This window comes from Physella acuta, unplaced genomic scaffold (assembly GCF_028476545.2).
Source record: "Physella acuta isolate Inbredline_101_S28 unplaced genomic scaffold, ASM2847654v3 ptg000017l, whole genome shotgun sequence".
Taxonomy (NCBI): domain Eukaryota; kingdom Metazoa; phylum Mollusca; class Gastropoda; family Physidae; genus Physella; species Physella acuta.
The window spans coordinates 2632593-2652351 of NW_026731537.1; the positions used below are offsets into that span (position 1 = coordinate 2632593).

The 19759-nt window shown below is 34.3% G+C and overlaps 2 protein-coding genes across 2 annotated transcripts in view; one reads left to right on the forward strand and one right to left on the reverse strand.

Annotated features, from left to right (window-relative positions):
* LOC131938058 (TBC domain-containing protein kinase-like protein) overlaps positions 1–10596 on the reverse strand; it is a 29046-nt gene extending 18450 nt beyond the window's left edge. Inside the window, exon 1 of the mRNA XM_059295948.1 lies at positions 10508–10596. The gene's annotated coding sequence lies outside the window, so the exon portion shown is untranslated. The remainder of the gene's footprint in view (positions 1–10507) is intronic.
* Positions 10597–10883: 287 nt separating this feature from the next.
* On the forward strand, positions 10884–19704 carry LOC131938126 (mothers against decapentaplegic homolog 5). The gene is made up of 8 exons (XM_059296032.1): positions 10884–11216; positions 13595–13756; positions 14379–14642; positions 14792–14965; positions 15090–15251; positions 15586–15804; positions 16251–16411; positions 17408–19704. The coding sequence occupies exons 2-8, from the start codon at positions 13615–13617 to the stop codon at positions 17645–17647; spliced, it is 1362 nt and encodes a 453-aa protein (XP_059152015.1). The 5' UTR covers positions 10884–11216; positions 13595–13614; the 3' UTR covers positions 17648–19704.
* Positions 19705–19759: the final 55 nt, after the last annotated feature.

The following is a 19759-nucleotide window of genomic DNA, read 5'->3' on the forward strand; positions in this document are numbered from 1 at the left end:
TCCATCCACATTCTAAAAAAGAAAAGTTACACACAAAGTCATTTATGAAATAATTACAACCATACACTGCTCATTTTGCACTAAATTTATTATGTTTATTTTATTTTGCACTGCACTGAACATACAACAAGAAGCCCCTAACATCATGTTTGCTACCTTGTAACGATATATTATATAGGTATAAAGACTGGTGGTCTGGGGTGTTCATGCTACCCAGGTAACACTTATACTGCATATATATATATATATATATATATATATATATATATATATATATATATATATATATATATATATATATATATATATATATATATATATATATATATATATATATATATATATATATATATATATATATATATATTTATAAACAAAAGTGAAAAAAAAAGACCTGGTAATAAAAAAAATAATAGTATGTATATAAATATTATAAACCCCTTACCCTATGTCTCTGAGTTAAGAAGGTGCCAGACAACTTTTGAGCAATTTCATCAACTTTATCAATTCAGTAATTGAACGATTAGACCCTTCAGAGTGACCCAGAAGTAATGCTTGTGGTCTGAAATTATTTTACTAATATCAGTAAAGGCATTTACTACACATGCTGATCATTACATGCAAGCAAAAATTACTAAATGAAAATTATTATTCACTTTGAAACAATGTAAACTTACAGTTGTTAAGTGTTAAGAACATTTAGTCATTTTCTGGTGTAGCCAGTATTTGGTGAAGTATCAAGCAGTGGGGACCTTATAATTTATTAAAAGATTGATATATCTCCAGTGGGCTGATTGATATACACAACACCTGGAGGCCTGAAAATAAATGGCATTCTTAGTTATTAAATATAATAATAAAATGAGTGAGTGATACAATAAATGATAGCCAGATTAGATACTAATTTTTAAGTATCTCTGTTTATTTGATCTCTGTATATAAAGGATTTGTGTAGTCAACACTATATCTAGCCACCTTTTTTATTTCATAGTCTTAAATTGGGTATATATCAGACTTAGGTGAACTGATGAATGTACTACTAACTTGGCTTTATGTTTAGCAATAGTGTCCTCAACTATTTGCCTACTCTGTCCTCTATATGATAATATGAGTAGTGTTGATCATTAAGTATGGCTTACTAATAGTACCATCTTATCGCTGTTGGTCATGAAATTAAGTGTTGCTCTGAGGTCTCCACACTACTATTTACACAACTTACATCTTATTCATCAAAACATGCATTAGACTGGAATCCCCAGGGAAAAAGGAGGGTGGGCCGGCCAAGGAAAACATGGAAGAGAACAGTTGAGGAGGGGGCGAAAACAGCTGGGCTCTCATGGGCACAGATTAGAGGAGCAGCCCAAAACCAAGTCCGCTGGAGATGTGTGGTTGCAGCCCTTTGCTCCCCAGGGGCCACAAAGGAGTGATGATGATGACATCTTATTCTCCCATAGGGAGCTGTAACAGTAATAGAAATTTGAATGACAATCTTGAATCAATTTAGAATTCTAGTTGACTAATTTTTTTCAAAATTAATACCTATCAAAATACACTGTGACTGTTTGTTTAACATGTAGAAATTTATTCTATAATTGTGTCTACTGTTCCTCTCTCTCTCTCTCTCTCTCTCTCTCTCTCTCTCTCTCTCTGAATTAATTATTAAAGACAGTTTCAAATCCTTACACAAATAGGCCTAGAACAATAAAATTAAGTTTTTTTTTAAAGTTAAAGTGAATGATTATTTATTAATTTATAAACATTTAAGCCCCCCCCCCCCCCCTTCCCCTGTGCGTGATAATTATACCTAAAGTTGAAAACCAATAAATACATCGATCTATCAATAATCAATATAACCCCAAACGTACTTGCATACTTTTCAATACAAAAAAAAAGTGCTGTCAAAATTAACCGCCCTCTGATTACGATTTTTAGTTATTTAGTATTATTAGAATCTAAATCTATCTTGATCTATCATAAAGGAGATTATTGTAAAATGTAATTATAGCCTAATGCCAAAATAAACAGAATATAGACTCTAGTATTATTAATATATAGATCTAGACTAGATCTAGATCTAGGCTCATTTTATTACCTCAAATAAACTACCTTTTATAACTTTTATTTGATGACTTAGGCCCATAAAGTTAAAGTTTCCAACAAAAAAATACGAGTTTTCCAGATTCTGCATAAATACAGTTATACTACTTCTCACTGTTGAACTAAAATGGCTACAGTGGGCCTACCTGTTTTACTGTGACTGGATACAAAGTCTTTTGTTAAGAAAAATGGCGAAGCACCGGGATGCTGGCTTGCGAACAATAGGAAGGAATGTGAACAAAGGGACAATGGGCGACAGGGGGCCGGTGGCAGTAGCGCACACAATTTTAAAAAGATTAACAAAATGTTTAACACATGCAACGTAGTCTGTTATTGATGCTATGTTTACATTAGAGCATGATATTAAAAGATAAATTAATTTTAGTTAACATATATTAAGTTTAACAAGCATATTTAACTAAAATTTCTGCAGTGAATACATAAATCAGTGTAATCTTGGCAGCCAAGGTAAATACGGTTAAATATCAAGGTATCAAGGGATGCAAGCATGTACAAATCTTGGCTGTACCCTGGCGTAAGCTTGTCCAATGTTTGGCCATGATTACAACATTGGGCCAAGCTTGGGCCGACCCTGGTATTACATACTGTGTTAGCTGGGGAGGTCATTTATGGATGACCCCTTATTAAAAAATAAAAAGATTTCTAAGTTTAAACTTCGTCGGAGAAATCCAATTTGAACTACAATAATAATCATTTTACAGAAAAATAAAGCACGTGGAAATACCATTTCGGACCTTACATAAGTAGGGCATAGTTCAAAGAAGAGTTGTCCTGTTTCCGTGACCATTGAAGACCCATAAGAAGTGATAATAATAATGTGGTCGGTTCTATGACCTTTATTAAACATAGTCAGGTACCCATCAGATCTGAGTCAACTCAGATACGTCCTAAGTACTTGATTCTGGGATCTAAACTCAAGACCTACGGATAGCAGTCAAACGCCCAATAATCAACCTTTTTATATAGACAGGTGACAGGAGAGTGGGCCATTTAACATATAGGCTACTCAAGACTTCAAACTAGGCTCAGCTAACCCATCTAAATTAAGATTAGAATTAGAAACCTTGAAAAACACAATTAAAGTTAAATATTGCACTTTGAAATGTTTTTGGGTGCCCGGTCGCAACAAAATGAGACTGATATAATTTAAATTTGTTGAATAATACTGATAAAAAATATAACAACTGTCTTAAAAAAAGAATAAAATAAAATGACTATCTTTAAACACAATAATTAATGCACCACATTTTATATAAACCAAATATGTATAATATAAATAGAGCATGGATCGCTGTATATTATGCATGGGAGAAGGGTGTATATATAGTCACGAACAGTTATGTAAATATGGTGCAATATTATGTTTAAAGCTAATAATTTTTTGTCATTATGTTTTAGTTCTAAATTCTAGATCTACATCATTTTAGTAAGTAAAGTTTCCTTTCAAACCTGACGGTCTATGGGGCAAGTGAAGTAGAGTCAGGGGCGTAGCGAGGGGGGGCGGGGGTGTGGACCGCACCGGGTGACACCATTTAGGGGGGTAACACCAAGGCAAAAAATAGCACAAAATATATAGAGAAAAACTTGAGGGGGGGTGGTGCAAATCGAAAACTTGAAAGTTTGTCCCCGGGAAGGGTCTCAACGCCTCTGGTTGGGTGACACCATTAAGTGCCGCACCGGGTGACACCCGACCTCGCTACGCCACTGAGTAGAGTTCACTTGTTTCTGTGACCTCGGCATATGAACAGATAGTGTGGTCAGCACTATGCCCAGCCGCCTTTACTTTCCCTAACGTCAGTTAGGTACCCATCAGAGTTGGGTGGACTCAGGGACTCTACTGACTTGAACCCGGATTCGAACTCGACCGCTAGACCACTCCGTCCCATACATCTTTATAGTGCACGCATAAATTTTGTTACTATTTACGTTTTTCTTTTTTTAAAAAGGCTTATATTTATTATATATAGGCCTTAAATTATAAGTTAAGTGTGCACTATAGGCCATAGAAATATTTAATTAATTTTAAAAAGGAACGAAACACCTCTAATTATGTCAAAGTTCGTGGCACATTGCATTATCAGATCTAACCTAAGTGACATTCAAGTTTAACCCCATCGGTTCGGGTATAATTTTGTTTTTTGTTAGTAAAGTTTCCACCCAGGCCAGTGTTTCTTCCAGACTTTTTTTCACCTGGGGGGGGGGGGGGGGGGGAAGCGGACACTGTTAAAAGAATGTTTTTTTAAATATAAAATCCATAACCCCCTCCCCCCAGAAGAGATGCCTGAAAGAAACTCTGACTCAGACATGAGAGAAATAGCACGAGGAATCAAGTTAAATAAAAGCTTGTAAAAATGCCATTAACTGAGTTTTTGAATGACGATTTCAGTTTTTGTAAATTCAAAAACGAAGGAATGTAAAATTTTATTTGTTTTAGTAATTTTTTGTTTTGGTTCTTGTTTTAGACATTTTTTTCCCTTATAATAATCGAGTATTAACACGTACGATTATTTTGTAACACCGATTTACGTTGCGATTATTTTATTTTAATACACAAAATTACATATTGTATTTGTGATATATTTTGAAGAAATCAAAAACGTTTATAACTATAATCAACATCTAATATTTTAAATAGCAAAAAATAATTTCGACAGTACGGACAATACTAAAATTTTTGTACTTTCGTTTCGACACTACGGGCTAGACCCAAAAAAAACAATTAAGTTTTTACTTATTTCAAAATAATTTCCAAAAGGTAAAAAAAATAAACAAAACAAATAATTAGGCCCTAAAATCGTTATTTATAATATATTAAAAATATAAAGATTAGACCAAAGTATTATTAATTCTGACATTAATTTTTTAAGGAAAAAAAGATAGAATTCTATATTATAGAAAAAAGATCTACATTAGTGAGTGCAGTCTTTTATTTTCGTATTTTTAGACATTCGTTCGTTAAGAAAACGACTAAAAATATATGCGTTAAAATCCGTCCAGTAGCTTCATGATGATCTCTAAAATTCAGTTAGGGCATATGCCCATATTAAGTTCGTGGTCGACGATAGGGCACGAAATCATCCAACCGTGAAAGGATTTAACCCTCGACGACTCCCTGATCAAGAAATCGCTGTTACCCTCCCCTTTTTAAACACTGACTATTTTTAAAAATTAAATTAAATTCTAATGACTAATTGTCTATATTGTCTATCTAATTAAATTAAAATTTTGATACGTCATCCAAGATCTACTACTGTGCAACATTTCAGCCCAATCGGACATAAGAAGGTAGGTTAAATTAATTAGCCATTTTTGCGGAGCCACACTCCCAAACACGCACATGTAATTATAGGCCTACACCCCACAAACACTGCACACACGTACATATTTAATACACGCAATAAAAGCTTTTAAATATACTTTTCTGTTTTTACTTATTGACGCCATGCATTAAAAAACATTTTATGGCCCTCGCCTCACACTTCGTTATAAAAGTCACACACTTGTGACATAAGGGGTCATCCATAAATGACGTCACACGCGTAGGGGGGAGGGGGGGTCCGTAATTTTGTGACGATGTGTGATGAGGGGGAGGGGGTTCAGATGTTGCGACGTCACATTTTTTCATTATAAAAAAGCAATGTTAGAAAACGAATTTTAGACGTTATTTCGCGTTTTAGATAGTCAGCTCAGTTTGGCCTGAGAATGCTTGTCATATAGTAGGCATACATAATCTGCAAAATCAAGATCTTCCAGCTTTTTTCTTTTAAATTTCTTTGTCGTTGTTTGTAGTCATTGTTGAAATTGTGCGTTCCTGCCTTACTCCTGTCTTCGCTGTGCAAGGATTTATAAATTTTCCTTTGTGGGCTCCATGACAGCTGTACGTAATACCTCATGGTTCTTGTGTGATGCGTTTACATTTTGGGAATCTACAATACTGACTTTAATGTCTCATTTACTTCAAATAGTATCTATATTCAAATTATCAAACTCTATTCATGTCATGTATATGGGAAGTTCTTTAAGGACTTTTCACTAATAATGCGTGTGCATGGCGTAGCAATGCCTGTCTTGTCGAAAACCAGCCAGTTCTTGTTGTTTTGTCCAAGGCCGCTCCCTTCTTGTCAGTAACTGACTTGAGACAGACGAATATTAGCCCTCTCCAGTTGTTGCGTTGTGACAGGTCTCCTTTGTTGGGCAGCTTTACAACGTAGCATTGTTTCCATTCATCTCTTCTCTACTGTAGTAAAGATTGTGGAACATCTGCAGATATATCTGGGTCTGCTTTCAATGTCTCTGGTGGAATACCATATGACATTATGGCATTGGTTCTTCTTCTGTTTAATCTCTTTCCTGTGGTGGATCTTGTTCAGATAAGCCCCGTCAAAAAGTTAACCCCCGCCTCCCAAACTTTTACTTTTAAACCCTAACCTTAGCCCAACCCCTAACCATAACTGAGGCCACGGTCGATGTTTGTGAGTCCCACCTGAACTGGGACAGGCCGTAATTCGATACAAAAATAGTGCCACACCTCCCCTTTGTGTAGGGTACGGTCGCCTGGCATTTGACCTGAGCTGACTGGAGACGGCGGTCGAGAATTAGCCCACGACGTAAAGAGATACCCTATTGTATGCGGACCCATGAAGACGTCCTTTTAGTGAGCAGATGGGATGTCTATAGTAGACAGTTAGTGACCTGATGAACTCTAGTCCTGACTTAATTGTTGTAGATGTCGTATCATGTCGTATATGTACAGTGTTTCTTCCAGACTTTTTTTCTCCGGGGGGGGAGGGGCACTTTAAATTTTCGGGGGGGGGGGGGGGGGGGGGGCGGTAGACTTAAATTTTCTTAAGTGATTTGGTATGAATTACATAACTGTAATAGATTGACGATAGAAGCATGTGATTGTATATAAAACGTTTATTGGCCTCCAACTACATGATGGTAACGAGAGAGAGCGGAAGTGACGAGACACAAAGATATATTTACATATAAGGGACATCACTCAAGATAACAGTATAAATATAATACTAATACAAGAAGAGTGAGTTCCCTTGACTTCACAAGTCTCACTATATTACAATAACTGTTAAAAGTGATTTAATATCTTAGCAAAGGAAAAAAAAACTACGAACATTGGGTTAATACATGGGAGAGATAAAAATCTGTTATTATAGTGGAAAGTTTGACATTAGCTTATAAACTCCAAAACATTTGTGTTATTATGTGTACATCACATTATATAGGCCTTTATACACACACATATATATATATATATATATATATATATATATATATATATATATATATATATATATATATATATAATGGAAAGGCCCCGCGCAGATGGTTGGCCCTAGGCCCCGCGTATTCCTAACGCCGGCTCTGGCCACAAGCCACGCATTATTGTAATCACGGAAAAGCCAAATCGATTTTTTAAAAACTTTTTAAAAACTAAATTTGTCCTAACAATGTACCCTATCCTTATAATAATATTTTGAGGATATAAAAGGTGACGTTATGTTTTTGGTCACTTCTCAATACATCTCTAAGTGACCATAATTTTAAAAAAAATAGAATCAATGTTATAAAAGTTGCAAATCCAGATTACTTGAAAATAATATTTTGCGTTTGAACCGTTTAAGGCAACATTTCTATTTATTTTCATTAAGCCTGAGGTTTTACTTTCTTAAGACAAACATTGATTGGCTGTACAGGAACTCCGTGCAGAATTTCTTCCACGCAGCTCTTAGGGGGAAATGTCCGAGACCCAGGCCTACCACGTTGTAAATACTTGAAAAGACCTCGACGTATTAATTTACTTCATTTTACAAGCTACATAGCTTTTATTGCAAAATGGGAGTAGGACTAATCCTCTTATCTTTTACCGAACAAAATCTATAGACTCTCTCGACAGACCGGAGTAACGATTATTTGATAACTCAGAGAATTTACAACCCCCGAGAAAGGTAGCCTACTTGTAGCAATATATAATTAACCTGCGACCTACGTAGGCCGATAGCAAAGAGTTATTTAATGTCTTACGCTACTCCTATCACAAGTGCAGCAAATCTTTTTATTTATAGCGTAGATTTAGTACCTTTGATTAAAATTAAAATATATAAGCCCCAATAGAGGTGGAATATTGTCGATCTATTCATAGATCTAGTCGTAATTCTTAAACTTCCCAATTCCATAATTTCATAAAATAGTTTATATAGGCTTACACTCTAACATTTAGACTTAGACCTATGTACAAGTCTACGGACTTAAAATGCATCAGTGATCTCCCTTAAACTTTCTTGTATAACACTACGGGGATGGCAACTCGGGATACAGACATGCCTTTTAATCAGTTTTTAAACACTTAAACTTTTTAAAATAGAATAGAATCTCGTAGAAAAAAGAACTGCGCACCAAGTGAACAGCAAACAATGTGTGTATAGTAGTGTGGAACATTAGTACTTTATAAATTCATATACTTTTTTTTAAATCGGAAAGTACTACTTCCGGTCACCGGAATTTACTCAAAATTTGATAGTAAACAGAGAATTAGATATTTTATATATGTGAAATTTCGTCTATCGATCAGAAACAGTTCCCAACGTACAGGAAAGAATAAGTTTCACTTCTGGTTCTTCCATGCATTTATTCGGGCATCCCCCCCCCCCCCCGAAAAAAGTTACCCCCCCCCCCCCCGAGAAAACTCGGCATACCAACAAAATTGCAAAACTACGTTTTTCCGACTCAGGGAGGTATAAAACGTCGAGATTTGAGAAGATCTAGATTTCGACTTTTCGGTTTGGACTAGTTTGGAGTCACCCCTCTTCTTCTATTTTATTATTTATAACTAGGCAAAGCGTTATTTTTTTCGTATTGGTGTCACCTGGTGCGGACAGTAACCCCTCCCTCTCTCCGCCTTGTAACGCTACTGGTTTAAACGGAAAAAAATGTCATTTCTTTAGTGTTTTAACGTGCTTTGTTATAATGCATTTATGTGACAGGTGTATGTAAGGTGCAGCATCACTTTGGAATCGTGTGAGGGGTATGGGCTCTGTTGTTTTCGTCTTACTGTCCGTGCAGTGGTTAATATGCCACTGACAATCTATTTTTATTGATTACTGAGTGAGGTGGCTAGCAAGTCGCGGATTATCAAATACCAGCAGACTCAGATTACCCGTAAACTCTGAGAACGGGTGAACGGTTGGAACCATGGACAGGATATTTTGTTGTGGTCCCACCAACAACGATACGTCAAAGGACAAGCGCGGCGAGGCCTATCTTTGAATCACATGTTTGTTAATTGTTTCTTTTTTGGGACCTATAGATTCGCTAACACAGAAATCCAATAAATCTTATGCCAACAACCCAACCCAAACATTAACAATCCTAACGGTGGTATTGACAAATACCTCCATACGATTAAGCCGGCAAACACCCTGTATCAACAGTTAGTGTAGGTCCGCTTTGGCGCAAGGGACTCACTTCACTGGGTTCCATTAGCATTGACCCCCCCCCCCCATTATTTATTTTATAATCTCCAGCAAATAGCACTTTCCCACTGAGTTTTTTCCTCAAACTAAAGTCATTTTTCGTGGCTATGTGAATAAACAGTGTAGTTACATATAAATCCCCCTCCCCCCTTGAGCACGAATCTCCGATATTCCTTTGGAACAACTAAATGATATTTCCCCCTCCCCCACCATCCAACAGTTTCGAATGCACCTCCTGCTACATTCAGAAAGAAACAGTGGTTTCAATCTCTGGGGCGATATCGCCAATCGATCAGTCAGATGAGCTGGTGTTCTCGTTGAATGTTTACAAATCTTTTCGACGAGCCAAGTTATTAAGGGGCAGATAATAAACTAAACGAGTCGATGGTGTATACAGTACAGAGACTTGGAAATAATAAATATAATGCTAATTTAAAAATAAAAACTTTCTCTTAGGCCCAGATGTCTATATTTTCTACACCATATTTTTATAATAACAAGTTTAACTAACGTGCACTTAAAGAAAAAGTTTCTTTGGCTATAGCCTAGATCTATCACTGCAGGAAAAAAAAATCGTTAGCCGCAAAATGTATTTAAAAGATCTCTTGAAAGATAAAGGCTTGTGAAACTTCAGCACTTTTTAGCGACCAACGCTTTTAGATCAACTAGATCTAGATCTCTAATAAATAAATCAATCATAATAAATTATAATGATAATCAGATCTAGATTCTAGATCTATTAAGAAAATTTATTCATTATTAAATTTTAGTCCATTTAAAAAGGTTTTAATAAATGAATACTTGAAAATATATGTCTTGTTTTACTTTAAAGTGTCGAATAATAACAGCAATACGTTTTTAAAAAACATCAAAAAGGATCAGTATTAATAAGTGCTCACTTTAATTTGTTGACGGTTTCCATAAGTTTCGACCGGCAAAATCAAGACGTTTCTACCGCCTCTGCCCAACCCTATTTTTTTCCCCCGACTGATTGTCGCCTAAAATGATGACGTCACTCTCAAGGGGCGCTACAGAGAGCCTGCTTACTGAGCAAGAGGAAAATGATCTTGCTCGAAACAAAAAGGTCACTGTTCAATCTTGTTTGAAAGTCGTTCATTGATTTATAATGAGTTTTAAAATGTTTCCCCATGTACTAAAATTTATAAACGAACGTATTCATTTATAATGTAGTAATTAATTGTACAGTTATCGGAAAGGGGGTAACTCGTTTGTTTTCATTTGGCGTTGTGATATAAGTTGTAAACTTTTTTTTCCTCCCTGAAGTTCTACTTCCCGTCTCTCTGTCGCCAATAATAACATACCAATAATGCTTAATATTTTTCATTGAATTTATATATTTAAATTATTACGTTTAGGAAAAAGTTTTTGCAGAAAGCTACCACATATATTCCAACAAAAGGATATTTTCACTTGCTTTGGCACAATTCCCTAAGTTATTAAGTCGACCACGTCTACTGCTTTTTTTTTTCGCTCATTCGGCCTACCTTATCCCAGAAGCTAGGCCAGGAGCTAACTGGATATCGAGATTTAGGACAGAGTGAATGTTTCGCACCGTTTTGGGATAGGAATAGACGTTTCTCGCCGCAGGTTTTTCATTTGTTTTTTCCTATATTAATAAACATTAAATGTTTGTAACCTATCTTACCCAAGTTAAAAAACTGAGTAGCAACTGCTGCCGAGTTCCGTCAATGTGCTAGCACAATTCTAGAGACTAGGGCCTAGGGTAGTAGAATCTAGACTCTAGCTAGACTAGTCTAGTAGTAGATCTAGTACTAACACTAAGTGAAGTACAGACAGAGTAGTAAGTAAGTAGAGTCAAGTCAGTAGTTACACTCTACACCACAGTACACTCCAACTGCCTTCAGTCACAGCGGTGAAGAACAGTAGTGAGTAGATTGTTGTAGAATCTAGAATCTAGAGTCTAGTACTCAATTCTTTTGCCAGTATTTGCCGGGCTAGATCAGATGTACTTCTTAAGATTCAACTAGACTTTCCTAGAGCTAGACTTAGGCTAACTAACTAAAACCATCTAATCTAGAATCTAGATCTTCTATAAATTATAAATGAAACTATGGGGGGTGGGGGTGGAATTTTTATATCATTGTTTGTACTTGTACACATTGCACAATAATATGTCTCTTAGAAAAGGGGTGTTAGTGTTAGCCTGTTAGGTTACTGGTAGTTAACTAAAATACAAATTTGGCTTGCTAATGTCAGTACTAACCCTTGTCCTACCATACGCCTAACCATAAAACTAGTCTAGTTGAGATTACTACTATTACAAACAACCTATCACACCTATATTTGGAAGAGTCTATTATTGATCCAGATCAATAGCCTATTCATTTATCAGAGTGCCATGAAACTTTGGGGACTTGATGAAAATACTTCAGAGAAGGTTTCTCCAAAAATAAATTTTTGTGGGCGGTGCCAGGGAGGGTGCGCTTTTGGCCGTGCTGCGTCAAAACGGTTGATGACAAATCGACCCCGTCAAAAGGTCTAGCGACATATGACCCCGTAATTCATGAGAATGTACTGCCCAACAACTTCCAAAAGTTTCATGGCAATTAGATAAATGTTGCTGCAATGCATATAAGATTTACATAAATTCACTTATCTATATAGATTTTGCTGTTTGGCGGCAAAGTATTCTATTTGGAAATTCTACTTTATAGCAAGCTGACTTCCTTGATACCGATAATTATTCACCGTATATGTCCTACTGAGCTCAGTAGTGAACATATTCTAATTATTCAATTCTGCATATTTTACATTGGCTTTTAAACCAGCTGATTTATTGTAGATAATACACAATATAATAAAAAAGATAAATATCAAAACTACTTGTAACAAAAGACAAGCATGTATAAATACAATTTCAGAAAATTACTAGTCACCTGATCTTGAAAAATCATTGACTTTCTGTTAAATTAATTATCAGCATCTTCAAAATATATTTTAATAGGTTTGAATTGCAGACAAATCTTTAGTAGAAATGTCGACTACCTCCTGAGTGTTTCCAAGAAGGAATCAAACAGTTGAACAAATTCTGATAGAAATGAAAACATCACAAACATTATATTTACATTTTACTTAAAGTTATACACTTTATTTTTTGTGCCTCTGCTAGCACTAGTTGTATATAAATATATTTATATAGCAATGTTGTAAAACTCTAGGATTTAAACAAAATTCTTCTAAAATTTAGATGAAAATTCTACTCACAAGTATAATTCCATTGTTTATGTGTATTACTTTCAAAGCACAAGTAATTAGGTGACTAATAATAAACATCGGCCTTAAAGCAGTTGTTTGTTCAATAAAATGTTAATAACAAAATATTTTAAAAATAAATGCACATTGGTTTCTAGAAATAATAAATATACAGGATGCGGTCTGTAGAAATGTTGAATAACTATTTTATTTCTTAAAGTATTTGTTAGTCAGTATATTTGTATTATCCCGTTTTTATCTTGCTCTTTTAATATTAGAGAGGAACATCTCTAACATAATTATAATTTATTGTGCTATGTGCTACATTTTACAACTTACGAAATGGTGTCTTTTTAAATTAAGGAGCCCACCCATTTATGAATGAGGATGTGGAGGGATGTTAAAACTCAGCACAACTTTATGTAATGCATGTGGGGGGGGGGGGGGAGTGAAGACACCCAGGCTGTTTGAGGAGGGTGCTAATAGCATCAGAAGCCTGTCATTGTGATGTGTTTAAAAAACACTTCACATTGAATTAAAAAAGTAATTTAATTGTGCAACATTTATAAAAAAATATCACAATATTAGTAATCCTTTGTACACATCTAGTATTGCAAATAGAGAATAATTATTTTAAGTAAACTAAGCTTTGTATGCTTGGCTAAAGTATTTGAAAAGAAAACTTTTGCTTTGCTAATATTATTCACCAATCTAACATTATGACAAAAACTCACATAATGTTAATTTTTCAGATTGCAGCGTTATTACAGCAATGACATCACCACTTTCCAGTATATTTACATTTACCAGCCCAGCAGTGAAAAGGTTACTGGGGTGGAAGCAAGGGGATGAAGAAGAAAAGTGGGCTGAAAAAGCTGTGGATTCACTTGTTAAAAAACTGAAGAAAAAGAAAGGTAATCATTGTAATTCATTGTATATTGATTTGATATCACCATTGTTTTATTTGTAGGTAAGAATATACACTGTAAAGGTATTTAATCATCTAGGCAACAAAGGTATAACATAATGTAATAAAATGTTATGCTCACAGTGACAAATACTTGTATTATTAGCATTAAAAGTAAATGCTGTACAATATTTTCATCAAGAGTTTTCAAATTTTTGTTCCAGCCAAGTGATTAGTACCCAAACTTATCAGAAAACTTTCATTCTGTTATCAAAATAATTTCTGACATTGCCATGCTGCCCGCTTGTACGATTTTGCCCTAAATTTTAACGATTTTGACACCCAAGTTTCAAATTACAATTGAGATTAAACTCTAAGCGGTACACTTTTACATTCTGTGAAAATCAAAATCATCACCAGCTTAAATCAGAATTTATATCCTTTTTTCTTGTGGTAATCTTGTGGTAAAAATGGTGCCTTCATTACAGAAAAAAAAATTGGGTTTGGGCTGCCCAGCATTACTAATTTTTTTTTTTTTACTATTTTCTAGATTTGCTTTAATGAATTTAAAAAAAAATATGTTTTCAATATGTCATCATAAAGGCTTTTGTGTATTTTTTCTTTCTTAGGTGCACTTGAGGATCTTGAAAAAGCCCTCTCTTGTAAGGATCCTCACACAAAATGTGTTACCATTCAAAGATCACTAGATGGAAGATTGCAAGTGTCACACAGAAAGGGTTTGCCTCATGTCATTTACTGCAGGGTATGGAGGTGGCCAGATCTGCAGTCACATCATGAGCTAAAACCATTAGACTCATGTGAATATCCTTTCAGTGCTAAACAGAAAGAAGTATGCATCAACCCATACCATTATAGAAGAGTCGAGAGTCCTGGTTTGTGAAATTCATTTTAATCTTTATAAATATATTCATGTTTATAATCATCATTAGTATTAATTCAACATTGTGATTTAAGTTCTTAGGATTGATTCATTAATGTTTTTTAAAACGCTTTATTAGCAAAGAAAATCTATTTGTTTCAGTTCTTCCCCCTGTTTTGGTTCCACGTTACAGTGAATACCCAACACATGGAGCATTGCCCCCATTCCAGCAGATACCCGAACCTTCCATGCCCCACAATATCACTTACCCCTTTCAGCAGCAACATTCACCACAGACTCCAAGTTCAGGACCGGGCAGTCCCTTTGGTCTTCCAGGTATATTTTTGTGTTGCATATAATTGAAGGAATTTTTACTTGTTTACATTCAGCTCACTGTGGGAGTGGGTCACATAACTCGTAAGGGTTTATAAATGTTAAAAATGTAATTTTTTTTTAACAGCTGACACCCCTCCTCCAGCTTATCAAGCCCACGATGATAATCAAAATAATCAAAATGGACCTCAGCCAATGGACACAAATCATCAACCAAATCCTCCACACTCTGGCCCACCCGTTACAGGCCCTGCTTTTCCGTTGTCTAAACTGGGACCCAGGATTACAGGCGAGTAGCTGTAAAAACTGACTTGTGAGGCTGAAATATATATTTCAAATGTATAAGAGTTTATTTTGATATTTTCTAAAACAGACCAGCCTCCTCCTGCAGTAAATCTGGACCAATATTCTATTCACATTTTTTTTTTAAAACTAAATATATCCCCACTCTGTGATTAAATTTTTTTAAAATAAAATGGCCAATCATTGTGAAGTAAGCATATTATTAAAAATCCATTATCTTGACTAAAAGCATTTTGAAAATGTGCTTTTTATATATCTGTTATCATCTATTTGCTTTCTTTGTGATGTACTGGAGTTAATGAGTGAAATATTTTTTTCAGACAAACAAGCTGTAAACTACCAAGAACCCCACTACTGGTGCAACATAGTATATTATGAACTCAACAACAGAGTGGGTGAACAGTTTCAAGCTTCATCCAACAGCATTGTAGTAGATGGTTTCACAGATCCCTCACGAACTGACCGCTTCTGTTTGGGTCTGTTATCTAATGTAAATCGAAACTCTACCATAGAAAATACGCGGCGTCATATAGGAAGAGGTAATTTTGATCTTTCACCGCTTTAGTTAAAAAATTATATATATATATATATATATATATATATATATATATATATATATATATATATATATATATATATATATAAAATTTGTAAATGTAGACCTATTTCTATTAGAACAATATTTTTATGATTTCACCCCTTTTTTGCTAGTAATCCATAGGGCAGACAAAGTAGAGTTCATGTTTCTTAACCTCAGTATATGATATAAAGGTGTGGTCAGCTCTTTACCCAGCCACCTTTACTTTCCCTAACATGTGTTAGGTACCATCGGGTTGACTCAGGGATGTACTACTGACTTGAACCCAGATTTGTGCTAGTGGTTTATGGTTGTAACTTGATGAATAAATACTAAAATTGTATCAATTTTTTACTTGAAAAATTAATGTTAAAACAGGCAGTTCATATAATAAACACTTCTTTTTAGGTGTTCATTTGTATTATGTTGGAGGAGAGGTGTATGCAGAATGTCTCAGTGACAGCAGCATTTTTGTCCAGAGCCGCAACTGTAACTATTCACATGGTTTTCACCCAACAACTGTTTGTAAGATACCACCAAGTTGTAGTCTTAAAATTTTTAACAACCAGGTAATTACTAAATAGTTTTTAGTGTTTCTCCATTTGATTTCTGGGATTTCAAAAATATCTAATAGATTTATTTGAGATTTTGGATAATTATTCGTTTGATTTTTTTTACAAGCTTTTACTTTGTTGGCCCCATCTTATCCATAGACTACCCCATTGTTTAGAACTAACATAGGCGCCATTTTGCTCACGGGAAAGCCCAGATTGCGCCTGATTCGTTATAGTCAATGATTGGGTCACACAATAGCCAGGGCAACGGTGTCTGAGCTTGTTGAAGTTTTAACACTGAATATAATAGTATCCCTTACCAAATGCAGGACGCCCCTTTATTGGATGCTAAATGCTCTGGAACTCTTAATGCCAATCGATGTATAGACAAAAATCGCAGACACCTTTGGAGTATTCTCATTAACTCCCCAAAGTTTCATGGCACTTGGATGAACGAAGTCGAATCACATCAGACTTTTATTTTTTATACGTATAGAGAGAAAAAATTACCCAGGGTGCCGTCCTTGCAAAATTAAAAGGAATTTTTTGCAGAAACCTACCATGGAGTCTTTTAATTAACTCCCCAAAGTTTCATGGCGATCAAATGAACGGTGTCAAACCACAATCGACTTTAATTTTTATGTGGTATATAGAGAAGAATCAAATTACGCCCTGCCAAGGAGCCACCCCTGCGAATTAAAAATTTTATTTTTTGCTGATACCTCCCCAGGAGTATTCTCAACAACTTCTCAAAGTTTTATGCGATCAGATGAAAGATGTAATAATGCATAAAAGACAAACAGACAAACATACATACACACACATACATTTCTTTTTATATATATAGATTTTCAATGTATTTAAAAGCTTGTTGCTGTAAAGGTTTCATATATTTATCTAATTTATTAGAAAAAAAAATCAAATATGATCAAATGTTCAATTATTTTTGTGTGAATATTTCTTATGTTTTTGAAAAAAAGCTATTTAACAGGAGAAATTTTTTTTCCCCAGGAATTTGCTGCCTTGTTGTCCCAGTCAGTCAATCATGGCTTTGAGGCTGTGTATGAATTAAACAAAATGTGCATCATTCGTATGAGCTTTGTAAAAGGCTGGGGAGCAGAATACCACAGACAGGATGTGACATCTACGCCCTGTTGGATTGAGCTGCACCTGAATGGGCCACTGCAGTGGTTAGACAAAGTACTTACACAAATGGGATCTCCTATGAATCCCATCTCATCAATGTCATGACCCCCCCTCCCCCCTATCATTTTTATATTACTTGTTCTCTCTTCCATCTCAAATTATTGCAAGCACCATTTAAATTTTTTTATATTTTATTAACATGCAATGTTTTTATTGTATAGTAATGTAATGAAATTTTTTTGTTACCCCTAAAACCAAACATAGCTTTGTCTTCTGCAGAACAAGTTATTGACTATACAATTTTAAAAATAGTTGATTGCAACAATCATGGGTACTTAATATCTTTTGTGTTTATTTTTTATTTCCATGTTTTCAATGTTTAATGGTTGAGTACCGTGGGGATGGTGTTCTTTTTTATAAAGCTGGGTTCCCTGATCATTAAATGTGATCTTTGTATTTATGCAGTACTTATGGTTTTATGAAACATTTGTGTACTTAAAATGAACAAAAGATGTTGCATGAATTTCAAGTGTTTCTATGAAATGGTATAATAGTTATCAACCATGTTAAGAACATATGTTTCTGCAGAAGGTTCAAATGTTTTAATCTGCTATGTATTTTATTCATGCTGTGTAACATGATTTTACATGTTTTGTCTACCTGAACTTAGTCCTGGCATTCAAAGCTACTTAACTACTACTATTCAACTATTAGTTGCATGAATACATTTTAAAGCATGTTTTCTATATTGTTGCACCAAAGGTCACTGTATTATGTTGTAAAAAATATATAATTTTTTATTCTTCTATTGAAGACCTAAAATTTTATCGGCTGTAGTTTATGTGATTACAAGTTCATGGTGATGATTAAAAAGACTTAATTAAATTTTTTCTGGTGCGATTTTAAAATTGTTTTTTTTTTTGTGTGTAACATATGGTTCAATGTCTTTTTACTTGAATCTGAATCTAAACAAAGGGTTATCACAGTTACATTGATGTAAATATTGTCTTCCTCATTGTTAGAAATGTTAACCAGAAGTAGAAAATCATTTTAATGGACACAAACATAGCTTTATTTTAATTTTTATAGCTGCTTTTTAAATCCAACATTTTTTATGTCCGTTTCATTAACTTTATTTACAAAGTAGTTGTACAAATGCACATTGATGTATATCAATTTGTGTCCGAATATATTTGAGATTAATACTCTATCAAGTATTTTGTGTATATGTTCTCATTCATTTTGAGTGGTCTTACATTTTTTTCATTTTGTCACTTTTTACTCTTAAGGTATTGTTGAATCTTATTTTAACATTAAAGACATTTGAAAGAACTAATAGCATTTACTTTTTTAAACAGTAGAAATTACCTATTTAAATAATTGTGTGTATTTTCTTAAGGATTGAGTAGGAAAGAACTGGAATATTATTAGAATATATACTTTTTTTAAACTTAAACCGCAAGCGGTCCTGAACTAAATAAAGACTATTGCAGAAAGTTTGGCAATAATTAAAATTCCTTTTTTAGAGTTTTATTAATAAAAACAGTTCTAAAATAGTTACAATTCTTTTTTAGTTTTCCCTCAAAAAAATGTAAGCATCACTAATTTTAGAACTCTTTTTTTTTCTTTCCTTGATCACCCCTAGTAGCTATATTGTCCTTACAGATACTTTTTTAAATAGCTATGTCATGTTATATGTGTTGCAGTGTACATTACTATGTTGTATAGCTTTGGGAAACATTAGATGTGGATGCATGAGTAGTTTGTGTTACGTTTAGTAAACCAGATGGTATCAAGTTATTGCACAGTCATTAGGCTGCATAATACTTAATCGTCTCTTTGGTAGTAGTTGTTCAATATTTTATAAAGAATGTATATTTGCTCCTGTCATCTTTCCTATGTAAAAATTGAACATTTCATCTATCATCTTCCATGTGTTCATAGGTGACTTAAGTCCTGACATACCAATACATGCATAACTAAACTGCAGCAGAATGTGTAGGTAGACCTTCAGTGAACCTTAATTACCAAGCCCAACCAATAGTTTAAAAAAATAATTGAAAGATTTGATATATAGAGCATTACTCTAGGCAGTTAAAAAAAATATTAGTTTTGATGTAAATAACACACTGCTCTTAAAAAGTGAAATAAATAGTTTATTTAACTCGTGCTTTGTTTTCTTTTCTGTCCAAAACTTTTACAACACTGCTTATAATA